Here is a 13,071-nt window from a genome sequence, read left to right as displayed (position 1 = left end):
CTTATAATTACTTCTACAATTTTGAGTTTAGTTAAATCATAACTATTCACAAACGGACCGTAGAGTTTTTCTAAGCCTAACCAATAGTGTATCCATAACTTTTGAGTATGTCAAATAATTCCAACAACCTGAAACTTTAAATTCCAATCAAATAAAAAATAAAGAATGTAAATTATTTGGAAAAAAAAAAAGACCATTTTTAAAAAAGAAAAAGAAATAATTCCAAAAAAATCACCGTAAAAACAAAATGACAGTATATACGGGAATCTGACCAAAAAAATAAATTACACTTCGACCATTCATTTTTTTCTACGAAAAATGGGTATCTGAGCAAATAAATTTATTCCATTTTACAAATATGACATAATATCGACTCAATATATTCCAACTCAAAATAGCTTTATGTACAAAACTCAAGTCACATTAGTACATTATTGTTGGCTTTGTCCTAGTTTCTTCAAAGAAAAGCGTAAATATCACCTCCTAACTTAAAGCACTCGCATTTTACCATTTCCACGAAGCGATGTTTCAATCTCCACAGTCGAACCCCTCACAGACAGAGAACACGATGATGAGGATCAACGCAATCACAATAGCTAAAACAACTAGCTTCATCTTCGACTTCTGTAGCCACATTCTCCTGTGTAATCTTGTTCCTGCGGAATTGAAATCCCTGGCCTGTTGAGACAGATGATTTTTGCAGATCGGTTAGCATCAAAACATGTCGACACACACACCTAACAGAGAGTCACGGCCAGACCTGCTGATGCATTATCTCAGTCTTTTCCACCAATAGTTCTATCTTTTCTCCACGATCAAGAACCTACACTCGGTATTACATAGATGAGCAAACTCAGATGCACGATATGGAGCAACTGTCAATCCTTTGACATTAATGCATCATTCAACATTGAAGATTCAATCTATCCGAGGTTCATGTCCGTAGAGTTGATTGAGTCAAGAGGAGGAGGATCATACCTTCTCTATGTTTTCCAGCATAACACCTTTCACTTCAGAAACCTGAGCCTTAACCTTGGCTAGGTTGCTTATTTCCTCAGGGTGCTCAATGCAGTATTGCATATGTTCCTTCAACTTTCGTCTGCATACAACCATTTCTCGGTTTTAGTTTTTCATATCCAGCAGAAAAATAAATCTCACACGCAACGACATTCTGGGACTAATTTTTATATACCCATATTCTTTATCAAGGCTATTTGGTGGAACTGTTGCAGCTTCCTCTCCACCATATGTTTTCGAAAAATCATCCTTGATATGCTCTAGAACAGCCATAGGGATCTGTCTACCTGCCGTTTCTTCTGCTACCACGCAATATACTGCACCAAAAGTCGCCACATTATGATAACTCAGTAACTCCAAGTAAACATTTTGATAGATTGAGATAGAAGCGAATAGTCTGTTACTTTGAGTCAGATTTTCCCATAGAACAACCAAACCATATCAACCATTTTTTTTCGGAATTCTGCTGATCTAGAAAGATAAATTTAAGCAAAAGATCACAAGCATTTCATATGGTACAAAGAGGGACTTACTAAAGCCATTGTGAATGAGGTAATTGAAGGTGTGATTATCGCAGTTGTATGTAAACTTATTGTTGGATGAAGGAAGTTTTTGGAGGCACTGGTACGCAATGGAGTTGAAGTTCCCACTGAACGCAGTGTACTCCGCCAGTACTACTGGCGGCGTTCCACCAGCCACCATCGCGTAGATCAGTGTCGCACGGTTGTTCTGCCCCATTTCTGAACACAATCAGCAGAGGAGCTCCGTTGCACCCTTGGTTTTTTCTATATATGAAGAGTAGAGTTACGGAGAAGAAAGGAAACTTCGGTTCTTCCCCCGGCTATGCTTCAAAAGGAGAAATTATTTTCTTGATATCAAATTGTAGAAATCATTTAATTCTATATAAGGTAATAAAGTGTTAGAGACTCACTCCATTGATGGTGATATCATGAATGTTTGTTCAAACATCAGTATCCTCATCTTCACCGGCAAGTCATGTAGTTCTACCTTTCCGACGTTGAAAGCTCAACACCTTAGTTACCTTGTCAATTATCAGGTACACAGCACAAACAGGAACTCTCTTGAAAATTTAACTCAGATTTGCTTCGCATTTCACTAGATAAATACTCGTACATTTTATGTATAGTAGCATCAGTCAATACAAATCAGAAAAAAATCCATATTCACTCTAGCAGACTTCTCCTGGAAAAGTACTATCAAGAGTAGCTATCTGACAATCCGCCGACTATTTGACTATCCTGCGGAAAATTTTCCAACTTTTTTGTCTTCTGATGATAACGCGAACACAGAAAGTCATCAAGTAGTAGAAAACCACATCCAGAATTCCGTGTGTATACTATGGAGATGAGGATGGTCGCGGGATAGAGGAAATTTATTGATGCTTCACACTGACCAGCTTGATATCAAATACTGAGTGTCCCCAAGTTCGGGCCTTCATCATTGGATAAGCGAGTTGGATTGAATATTATGGTAAATAATCTATCAAAAACTGCTGACCAAGAACCATGTTCTTCTTCAAAGAAGTAGATTACATTTGTACTTTAACAATTCCTTCATTACGTTTCTCTCATCCAATCTTTTCTAATTGAAACTAATTTGATGAGAATTATTAGCTGCTCGACTAGAAAAGATGAGCTTCAGATACCACAACGAACATATGAATACAAACTGATCAAAGAGATGACTTACATTTAGGTGGGATGGGTTCTTGAGACGTGGTGATGGAGGGAAAATGACGCGACGAATGCCACCTACTTTCATTGATCTCACAGCTGATTCAATACTAGACATGACCTACATAAGTTCAGATGGTCAAAGTGAAAAATCTGTGAATACTTCACAGTTCACACAAAGTTGACATAACAATCACTACAAGAGTAGAAAAGTAACTAATGTATCTTCAACTTACAAATTTGCCTATAAATCTTAATGTAATCGTTTAATCACGACAGAGAGGTTTCATCCTCTTATTTCGCAATATATGAACTTACACCATCAATCATCCCAAATTGAAGATTGAAAACTATTTGCAATTGCAGTAGATCATACGTATTCCTTCTCTTATTCAAGTAGGGGGTTTGCATCATCTTCTAATTTAATCCTAAAACAAAATATATCTCGACAACAGTATATGAAATGCTAACCATTCCAGAAGCAAGAACAAATTGAAAACGAAATGATCTCCATTTTCATCAAATCACCATCCTGGCTTCGCTGCCAATCTTCCATAGTAATGAATCACCACCTTTTCCCCAAATCAGAACGGACACCGTCACCGATTCAATCGATCCAATGCCAAACGAAATTACGGAAACTGATAAATAAAAAAAATAATGAATACCGTATCGCCGGAGGAAAGCCTACTGGATTGAACGCCATGGAAATGGAAAGTGTGAAGCAACTCTGTGACTGAATAACAGTGGAAACCAAAATGAAAAAAAAAAAAAAAAAGCCGCCGTCTGTGGGAATCGAACCCACGACCACGTGGTTAAAAGCCACGCGCTCTACCAGCTGAGCTAAGACGGCTTATACGTTAATTATCAACCAAATAATTTAAGTATACTTTCAAATGAATATCAGTACGTTTTTTAATCTATGTTAAAAATATTACTATGTGCATTTTAAAGTTAGTTTAGCACTCATTATTTTAGATGGTTCATCGTAAAAAAAATGATGTAATCATGTATCACGTATGGACATTTGAAAAGGATGTAAAGTTTATTAAATCAGTCGTGAAGAAGTTATAAGGATGTGGAACTGGAATGATGTAAGTGTGCAGTGTGTAGGATGAAAAAAGATTAGTTTTTTTTATATATAAATATTTCATGAGATATTGTTTGGCCATGGTCTTATAAAAGCCACACGTGAAATCATGTTGTAACTTTTGAAAAATAATTACTCCTTCCAATCCCATATAATTTGGGACACTTTGAACCGGCACGAATTTTAAGAAATCTAATGGAATGTGAGTTAAAAAAATTGATGGGACGTGGTCTTACTTTTAAAATATTAATTTTATAATAAAATGTGAATAGGAATGAGTAGTGAAGTGTATCAAATTATATAGGGCGGTTCAAATTGGAATATTGGGTCAAATTATGTGGGACCGAGGGAGCATGTTATTTATTATGTGCCTTTAATTACTAGTGGAGAATTGAGTGGTTTTGGCTTGGCTGTTATGACGCAACAATGTCTTGTTGCAATGTAGATATGTGAAATGATTACTTGAATGTAAATTTAAGGTTATGCAAAAGTAGTTTATTTATTTAGTTTTGCTCCTATTATGCAGGATTATCACAAAATTATAAAAATTGGAATAATATACTTAAAAAAAAAAAAAAACGGAAATGAAAGCAGAATACAGTATAAATGCAGATATTCGTTAAAATGGAATCCCACATTTTACATTAGAGGCCCTTTTGTGGATTGAAATGTGATGCTATAGAAGGAATATAATTTTGTATAGATCATTTATTATATATTTAAAAATATTAAGAAAATAATTAGTTAAACTTAATTAATTATTAAAAAACATAATATTTATTTGATTCTTTATCTCACAAATAAATTAATAAATTTAAAATATTCACTCTTCTTAGAAATTACTCCCTCCGTGTCATTGTAGTAGAGGCGTTTCGTTTTGAGCACTCGTTTTGAAAAAATGATAGCAATAAATAATTATAGTGGAGAGATGTTACATTAAGAGAGATAATGATCTATTTATTACTATCATTTTTCTAAAACGAGTACTTAAAATGAAACGTCTCTATTACAATGAGACAAGGAGGGAGTAGTGTCCCGAAGAGTGAATAACGGAAAGTTGTAATATTTTTTATTTTAAATATATTAATTATTTTTCAGGACATTATCCTGCTAAAAAAAGTCTCTTGAAGTGAACTAATAATTGGAAGGAGAAAAAGAAAAAAGAAAAAGATAAGATCCTCGGTCCACTTTATAAGTGTTTGTTCACAATATGTAAATCAAATAAATGGGTAAAAATGAAAAGAATTTATATAGACATAGCTTGATATACAAGCTGTAAATCAAATATATTTGTGGGTGTAAATCAAATATATTCCATTCTTGGAAAATAATTCATGAAATATCATTTTCAATTTTTTTTTCTCCTTTATCTTGATTTAAATCGTGTCATTCACATCTCATACACCCGAATCTATTAAAGGCTTAGCTTCCTTGCTTTTGTTTAATTTGTTTTATTTCTTTATTCGTAACATGTGTTTCGCATGATTCGCTTTAGACACTTTTTCAAACTTTTCTTCAACTATATTTGGAAGCAATTTCAGTGTCCAAATTGAGACAACAATTCCATGGATAATCAACCAGTTGGGAATGTCCACTCCGATCCTCACTTGATAGGAGTAAGTTCATAGATCAAATCCCTCAAAAAAAATTATCATTTTTAATTTGATCATAAATAAATTAAATTTTTATATGTAAGTTATGATCATTTGTTGCAGGATCCATCCAAGGTTAAAGGTCCGGATAGCGATGGATCATTCGGTATCCCCGTTCGAGCCTTGAACATCACTTGGGGCAATGATCCTCGATATTGGGAACTGGTTAAATTTTGCGAGACCGAGTCTAAGTAAGACATGTTTTTTTACAAAATTTCCTTATTGTTTTTTTATTTTATTTTCTTAATCAAATCTTTTACTAGACTAGCGGGATTTGAAGAGGGTGTGGCGCTGCAACAAGTGAATTGGCTCCAAGTGACGGGGAAATTCGAACTCGTGACCTTTAACATCGTGCCAAAATTATACAAAGTGTACTACATGATGAAGTTCAACGAGGATGCGTTTGGATGGAACCACGCCCCGATCAAATTCAAGGTGAAATTGGAAGGGGGCAGTGAGAGTGAAGTGAAAGTGAATCTTCATAAGTATCGAGAGAAGCCGATGATGTGGCACAAGGTTTACGTCGGAGAGTTTAATGTTGTCGGAGATGGGAGTTCAATGACGGTGGAGGTTGGGATGTTTGAAGTGGAGACGGATTGGTGGAAAGGCGGAGCGATCCTCGGCGGCGTTCGGATTGAACCCGAGTTATAGATAACTTAATTAAATGATGTTATTAATTGGTATATGGTTTTGTATTGCATTAATTATATACATATAAGTTCTGTTGTTTGATGTTCAGTTTATAATATAGTAGTAATATATACTAGGGGTGACAAATCTTGCGTGTTGGATCGTTATCGGGTCAACTTGTTAACGACATGACTCAATAAGGATAAACACAAACACGACCTGTTAATAAAATCTCAAACTCGAACACGAACTCGACCTGCTACCCTTAAATCCTAACCCGATACGAACCCATTAACAACACGAACCACCTTGGGTCAACACGACACTATACAACACGACCTAATAACACGGTTAGAACTTGATAACAACTGCTTTTTATTAACAAAAGTTGCAAAATCTTAAATCTGATCATTAAGAGTCTAATTAAAAACCTAAAATCTGATTACACATTATGATCTGATGAACAATAACATCAATAGATTCATATCAACAAAATCCAACGAAATCCAACAAAAAAATACCATTTTTGAAATACTAAAAAATAATAATATTATTTCTTAACGGGTAACACGAACCCGACATGAAATTTTCGTGTTCATAACGGGACAACCCAATAAGGACACGAGCTCAATAAACTTTGACCCAAACCCATTAATTTCGTGCGGATTCATGTCGGGTTATTGTGTCGTGCCAAAAATTGCCGGCTCTAGTCTATACCAAAGATGGATCTAACATGCTAACCATTACGTTGATAGAAATTCAATTTTAGGATGTGCTACCAATACCATGTTGTATTTAAATCATGTCGCTTATTAATCACACACTTAAAAGAGCTAATATTAGTATAAGAACGTACAAAATCAGTCCACAAAATAATTCACCAACGCACCATAAGTGTAATTTAATTAAATACCGACAAATTTATTTTATTGAGCAACCCGTAATTGATGAACAACATGCAAGTCGGTAAACAATAAAAACGAACACATAATTAATTCAGAATAAATTAGGATCATTGATGTAATTTACATGGTCTAATGATGAGTAGCGACGTGCATAAATTATCAAATCTGGTGGTGTTCAGGTAGTTATTAAGACAAATTAATAGTATGATAGTATGATATGCCATAAGATTTGATAGGATTAAATTAGTCACGTTAGTGAAGGTGAGATGACTAATCATGAAATACAATCTAATTTTTGGCATTATAAAAGCATACCAAAATATATTACTATTAAGGATTAACCATTTGAGAAAAATACAATCAAACAAAAGATAAGATTAATTATTAATTATGACATTTAATTATAAATAATCACGACAAGCAATTATCCTTTAATTACAAATATTTTTTACTTTGAGTCTCTTTAGAACCAAGTGATAAACTTTCTCTAAGCACAAGATGAGGTCAAAAGTTAAAAAAAAAACGTAATGTTGAAATTGAATATATAAACTTGTTAGTTGGATCATATAATTAAGCTTTGTTATTTGTTAGTGGAATTAATGATGATAATTAATCTTGATAGCCTTCTGCCCCATCACAACTTGTTTTTCTTGTGTAATTATGGTTAGTTAGGTTTTCTATCATTATAGTCCGTGAACATATATAGCAACATAACTGTCAATTCCATATACTCCTTTGCTAGCTATTATATCTTACTCTATAATATTACCATAATACTCTTCGTCTCATTACAGTTGAGTCGTATTATGAATCATCTCATTACAATTGAATCTTTCATTTTATGACAAAATTTATCATATATATTATTTTACTTTATTTTCTTCTCAATTTTATTCACTCTTCAATTTATTATTTATCTATCTATTTCTTCTAGATTTAATCCCATATCTAAAAGAAACATCTAAACTATAATAATAGGACAAAGAGAGTAATATTTTATTTTTTCGACTTACGCTACTTTATTTTCGTCTTTTAACAACATATGGCACCGCTATAATAAACATTAATCATCCAATTTACTAATAATAAGGGGACTGAGTAGGTTTCATTCAGTAAATCATACCTAATGTCGGAAGGGAAACTAATCAATCCCAAAAATTAAATTGTTCATAAGGTGTAATTTACTAAGTAATTAATTGGATCTCTTTTAATTTCATAGTAGTATTTTTTTATGTGAGATAATACTCAATGTGAATATCTCAATGAATACTAGTCTTAGCTAAGAATTAGTAGTATAACTTTTTGTGGAAAAAAGGCCATCACTCTAGAAAGTCATCAAAGAAGGAGACAAACTCATGCTGTATTTTGTCATATATGATGATAAAAATGGAAGCAAACCTAACTTAATCAACCGAAAGAGAAAGAGATTGATGATTACAATATCCATAATAAATTATAAATATACTTTAATAAACAAATTTAACCTATCAAACAGTTTGAACTCTCAATTTGGCCTGAGTTTTAAACTTTTTTGAAACAATAATAAAAACTAATTTCGAAACAATGCCATTGTGATTCATGAATGTTAATTTGCTTGAACTAAATTTCAGGTGAATAGAAAACAACAAAAAGTGCAGGAATATACAGATTTAAAGCAGTTAAGAAACCAAACATTAACACTGATTATCAGAGCTATACAGATCCAAAACAATTAAGCATATACATGAAAATAGACTAATTAAACAATGTTAATCAATAATTAAACCAAATAAAACACTTACCCCTGTGGATTAGTTGAGGTGGATATGATGATAATTAAGTAATTAAGAGATCCATTTCTCCTCTTAATTGTATTGTTGGTGAGTGATTGAAGCTGCCAGATGACCTGATCAATAGCACCAACTCTTGAAAATAATCAAATCACTTTTCTTTTTCAAAAAAATAAAGAAAAAGAAGAAGAAATGGGGATGAAAATGGAGAGATTTATGAAATGTTAATAATCACAAAAATGGAGGTGTGGTTGTAATCAGATCAAGCTGGCAGCTTAACCTCTCAAAACCAGCATACATGAAAACGACAGCAGCAGCAGTTGCAATTAGGGTTTTTTGGTGAAACTCTGCAAAATTATTACAGCTATTTAAACTGAATCATGGCCTGTCTGAAAACCCTTCTTCTTCATTTGAAAAATACTAATAATAATAATTTTAAAGAAGAAAAACAATGGAGCTTTTGGAGAGGACCACAGATTAAATATTTTATACTATACACCTACTAATTAATATTCTGATTGGTCCATCTACATTTACGCGTGATAACAACTTTACTTAATTCAACGTCTCAACTACACTTTGCCTTAACTACTATCACCTAATATGTTTAACTTCTCACCCCTAAAATTCTAAGAATTCAAACTCGTTATATTGAAAATTTTCACTTGTGTAATTTTATTCTATTCATTTATTTTCTTATCAAAGAAAACAAAAAATGTGAGCATATTCTTGAAATCTAACAAGCATTTTAATTAATTAATTATCAATATACAAAAAATGTAAGCCCTTTTAATGATACTCCATAAAAGTATATTTGTATATAGTTTAATTAACTAGGTGATTGCATGTATGACAATGAAAGCATAAGTGAACACAAATATATACGTATAATAATACTAATTAATTTGTGAATTGAAATAGACAACAACTCGAGCAATAATATTGTCTTATTCTTGAGCGACATTTGGCACGATTGATTTTAACTTTACAGTTGACGACATTGAATCCATGAATATAAATAAATAATAGAGCTATAGCCATGGCTACTACATAGCATCTAATCAAAAGAAATTAATTATTAGATATAATAGAGTGCACGAATTTTCATTAAAAGGATAGGTTAGTTGGTTGGAGAGAATATAAACGGCGCATGCTTTATCACTCACATGGCTTATGTTGTTAATTATATGTGGCTTCCTCATACATTTCAAGAGCTAATGTATATGATTATAAATCCTTCAATTCATTTATATCAATCTTATCAAATTTAATACTCCTTTATTAATTAGAAGTTATATTTGTTAGATATATAATTTTTTATTCTTGATTTTGTCTCTTTGCTCTTGGATCTCTCCATTTTTTCAGTCTTGTATTCATCTTTGTTAACTAACACAAATAAGAAAGGGACAAAGGTGGCAGTGGCATGCATAATTATGGACCACAGCGTGGGTTTAGTTTGTAATTTAGTTTAAAAGTTGAAGCGTTCATGTGATTAAGGTTGTTGTTTTGTGAATAAAGCTGATGACTATTTATGTGGATAACCTTTTTTAACATATGTAATGAATTAAGGTTCTTGTTTTTGCCTTTTTTTTTTGTTGGTCCCTTTTTTGTCTCTACCTGTATTTTTTCTGATATCAGTTTGCTTTTATTTCTCTCTTTTTTCTCTTCTTTTATTTTATTAGGCTTTCTTGGTAGCATTAATAGTGCACGATTTTGGATATGAAATAAGCTTTAATACAGTGAATTATTTATGTGATAATGCGTCGAGGAAATTTGGACCTATTCTGTATAGGCCCAATAGCAGCTCACAAGCCCACTGAAGTTTGGGCCAACAATCCAAACACCGCTTCTGTCTATTACAAATGCAAAAGTTAAATTTAAATGAATCATTAGAATTTGAATTTGAATGATTATTACTAATTTCAACAAAAAAAACATTATTGCTTAAAACGTTATCTTTTATCTGTATTAAAATTTATCATTTGTGTACTAGTATACTTTCAGAGGAAACTGCCGAAAAAATCACAAAGTTTAGCCAATTTCTATTCAATCTAGCCTATATAAGTTTAATATTTTTCTTAATTATCTTCTTAATTTGATTGAATTTAGGAATTTTATGTACTACATGATTTAGAAGTTAAAATACATTAATCTAATCATACTAGTACTTAATATTTTTCATATTAAAACTCATACTTTTGTAAGTGATATAGTACAAAGAGTTGATCGATGAGAGAGCTGCACAGAAGGCTGCCTGCGAGGAAAAAAAAAAAAAGAAAACAAGGAGATTTTACCCGTAATGCATATGTTCAATCATGGAAAGATGATTACTTTTCCTGAAGGCCCTCGTATTGATGCTAATAATTCTGAACTACGAATGCCCCTTATACAAAGGGTTGAGCAGTATCCTTTTGCAGGCAAGACCACTGAAGATGCCAACCGTCACCTCTCAAAGTTCGTGGAGATTGCGAACACTCTGAAATTAAATGGTGTCAATGACAACGCCATTAGGGTAAGACTCTTCCCTTTTTTTCATTTATTGATTCTGCTAAAGAGTGGTTTGAGTGTTTACCCACAGAGCAAGTTTCCACGTGGAAAGATATAGTGGCGGCCTTCCTCGATAAGTACTATTCAGGCACGGTCTTAAAGCTCAAGAGCGAGATTTTTCAATTCTTGCAAGGCCATGACGAGCCCCTTTACGAGGTTGTTGCTCGCTTCAAAGACCTCCTCTTGATACGCTCGGATTTTGCACTATTTTAAGACCATTATTTGGTCTGTTTTGAGTGTCAAAGTTGCATTACATGTCCATTATTTGCATATTTTATCCATTTTGGTATTTTTACGTGTTTTGTGAGAACTGTGAAAAATAGAGCTGAAAAAGGGCATAAAAACGTCAAATCTGGAAGCTGGAACTGAAGCGCAACACAGTTGATCCATTATTTGCATATTTTATCCATTAGTCACTTGATCTGTATTGCTCCAGTTGTTCCATCCGTTCGGATTCCTATTCGGCCAAGTGCATGCTGATACTCTGGGTGTTTTCCTATATGTGCCCCCTTGACTTCCGGGATTCCAGTTCCTGTTTGAACTCCACAGCCCAGTTGTATACGAGTGATGATCTACTAGATCAGTTGTTGTACTCGCCTCGACTGGGGAAGCTCGCGGTTTACTCTCTTAAATTACTGATAGAACTGCTTTCTCGAGCTTGTTAAGCCGACTTTCCCATCGATCATCATTTCTCACTATTGCATATTCCGCCACACCTTCCCTGATTGGGAGAGGTTGTGGATCATCATATCCCCTCTTCGCATGGAGAAGTCTTTCCATCAGTCCCTTGGCTTTACTAACTCGCAGCTTAAAGAAACTTCCTTCACTTGATGAGTTCACCAGGTCTTTGCTCTCATCATTCATCCCCTCATAGAAATTTGAGTAAATCTCTACTTCCAACATACAGTGGTGTGGGCACGAATCCAATAAACCCATGTACCGGGACCAGTATTGAATCAGGGTCTCATCATACCCTTGTGTAACTCCTTGGATTTCCTTACTAAGTGCTTTTGTCCTTGCCACTGGAAAGAATTGTTCCAAAAACAACCTTCTGAAATCAGTCCACACTTTGATAGAATTCGGCGATAGTCTCGTGAACCAAGCGTTTGCCTCCCCCTTGAGAGAGAAAGGGATGACCTTCAGCCTATAGTCGTCTTCACTTGATCCAGCATGTCTTTTTTTACTCTTACAGATTCTATAAAATTCGTGTAAAAAGTCATATGGGTTGTCGTAACTTCTCCCCCAAAACTCAGGCAAGACGACTAAGATGTGAGGCTTCACATAGACAACTTCTTGTCCTGGGGTTGCGATTATGGCTTGCGGTGGGTCGCCCTCCAGGTGAGTATACAGTCAGCATAACTCAGGATCACCTTCCTGGTCATCAACCTTGTTGGTCTTCTCTCCCTTAGATGAGAATATTGATCTCGATTGATTCTCGATGGTTGTTCCCAGATTCTTCTCACTACTCACATCCAATTCATCGGGCAAGGTAGGGATTGATTTTGCATAAGTGGTAACTGGGTTCACCCCTCCTTCCTCTGGCCAGTCGGACTTGGCATCCTTAAACTGAAGAATGCAAAAAATAAAGAAAAGTTTAGCAACAATATTTACACTAAAATTCTTAACAATAACACGCGACCCGTCAACCATCCATGTTGCGTTTCTATCTTCGTCGTTGTTCAGCCCTAGACCAATAGGCAGGCAAATTGACGGTTCGAAATGAGTGGTGGCGGGTTCAGGCACCTCTCTCCTTGACAAATTTAGCAT

General features: G+C 34.0%; 2 protein-coding genes, 1 non-coding gene and 1 pseudogene across 7 annotated transcripts; 1 reads left to right on the top strand and 3 right to left on the bottom strand.

Moving 5' to 3' along the window:
* Positions 1 to 327: 327 nt before the first annotated feature.
* LOC125216703 (vesicle-associated membrane protein 721-like) lies at positions 328 to 3,477 on the bottom strand. Of its 5 annotated transcripts, none has more exons than XM_089069249.1 (9): positions 3,380 to 3,477; positions 3,183 to 3,283; positions 2,728 to 2,832; positions 1,949 to 2,470; positions 1,551 to 1,858; positions 1,193 to 1,334; positions 979 to 1,099; positions 761 to 823; positions 328 to 678 (listed from the first exon to the last, which is right to left on the bottom strand). In XM_089069249.1, exons 5-9 carry the CDS (start codon positions 1,753 to 1,755, stop codon positions 529 to 531), a joined length of 681 nt encoding a protein of 226 aa, XP_088925375.1. In that variant the 5' UTR covers positions 1,756 to 1,858; positions 1,949 to 2,470; positions 2,728 to 2,832; positions 3,183 to 3,283; positions 3,380 to 3,477; the 3' UTR covers positions 328 to 528. The 5 variants fall into 5 exon arrangements, with proteins under 5 accessions (XP_088925375.1, XP_088925377.1, XP_047974421.1 ...); XM_089069251.1 differs by having other exon boundaries at positions 1,551 to 1,863; positions 1,949 to 2,059; XM_048118464.2 differs by having other exon boundaries at positions 1,949 to 2,059.
* Positions 3,478 to 3,491: 14 nt separating this feature from the next.
* TRNAK-UUU (transfer RNA lysine (anticodon UUU)) lies at positions 3,492 to 3,564 on the bottom strand. Its single transcript has one exon. It is a non-coding gene; the product is annotated as a tRNA-Lys (tRNA).
* A 1,697-nt stretch (positions 3,565 to 5,261) lies between these two features.
* On the top strand, positions 5,262 to 6,185 carry LOC125216051 (protein PHLOEM PROTEIN 2-LIKE A1-like). The gene is made up of 3 exons (XM_048117659.2): positions 5,262 to 5,417; positions 5,517 to 5,644; positions 5,717 to 6,185. The coding sequence occupies exons 1-3, from the start codon at positions 5,367 to 5,369 to the stop codon at positions 6,102 to 6,104; spliced, it is 567 nt and encodes a 188-aa protein (XP_047973616.1). The 5' UTR covers positions 5,262 to 5,366; the 3' UTR covers positions 6,105 to 6,185.
* A 5,746-nt stretch (positions 6,186 to 11,931) lies between these two features.
* On the bottom strand, positions 11,932 to 13,071 carry LOC148930341 (uncharacterized; annotated as a pseudogene).

Source organism: Salvia hispanica, chromosome 3 (genome assembly GCF_029641045.1).
Source record: "Salvia hispanica isolate PSC_SH4W2 chromosome 3, Shi_PSC_v1, whole genome shotgun sequence".
NCBI lineage: Eukaryota > Viridiplantae > Streptophyta > Magnoliopsida > Lamiales > Lamiaceae > Salvia > Salvia hispanica.
Note: the sequence above shows the minus strand (reverse complement) of the source record. Positions and strands in the feature narration are given on the sequence as shown.

What these genes read in the sequence shown, in the direction of transcription:
- LOC125216703 (XM_089069249.1), bottom strand. Translation starts at nt 1,755, where the DNA reads ATGGGGCAGAACAACCGTGCGACACTGATCTACGCGATGGTGGCTGGT. An exon ending in CCTCATTCACAATGGCTTTA is followed by an intron (nt 1,335 to 1,550) that starts GTAAGTCCCTCT and finishes CTTTTGGTGCAG; the next exon opens with TATATTGCGTGGTAGCAGAA. An exon ending in AGCCTTGATAAAGAATATGG is followed by an intron (nt 1,100 to 1,192) that starts GTATATAAAAAT and finishes GGTTGTATGCAG; the next exon opens with ACGAAAGTTGAAGGAACATA.
- LOC125216051 (XM_048117659.2), top strand. Translation starts at nt 5,367, where the DNA reads ATGGATAATCAACCAGTTGGGAATGTCCACTCCGATCCTCACTTGATA. An exon ending in CCGATCCTCACTTGATAGGA is followed by an intron (nt 5,418 to 5,516) that starts GTAAGTTCATAG and finishes CATTTGTTGCAG; the next exon opens with GATCCATCCAAGGTTAAAGG. An exon ending in TTTTGCGAGACCGAGTCTAA is followed by an intron (nt 5,645 to 5,716) that starts GTAAGACATGTT and finishes ATCTTTTACTAG; the next exon opens with ACTAGCGGGATTTGAAGAGG.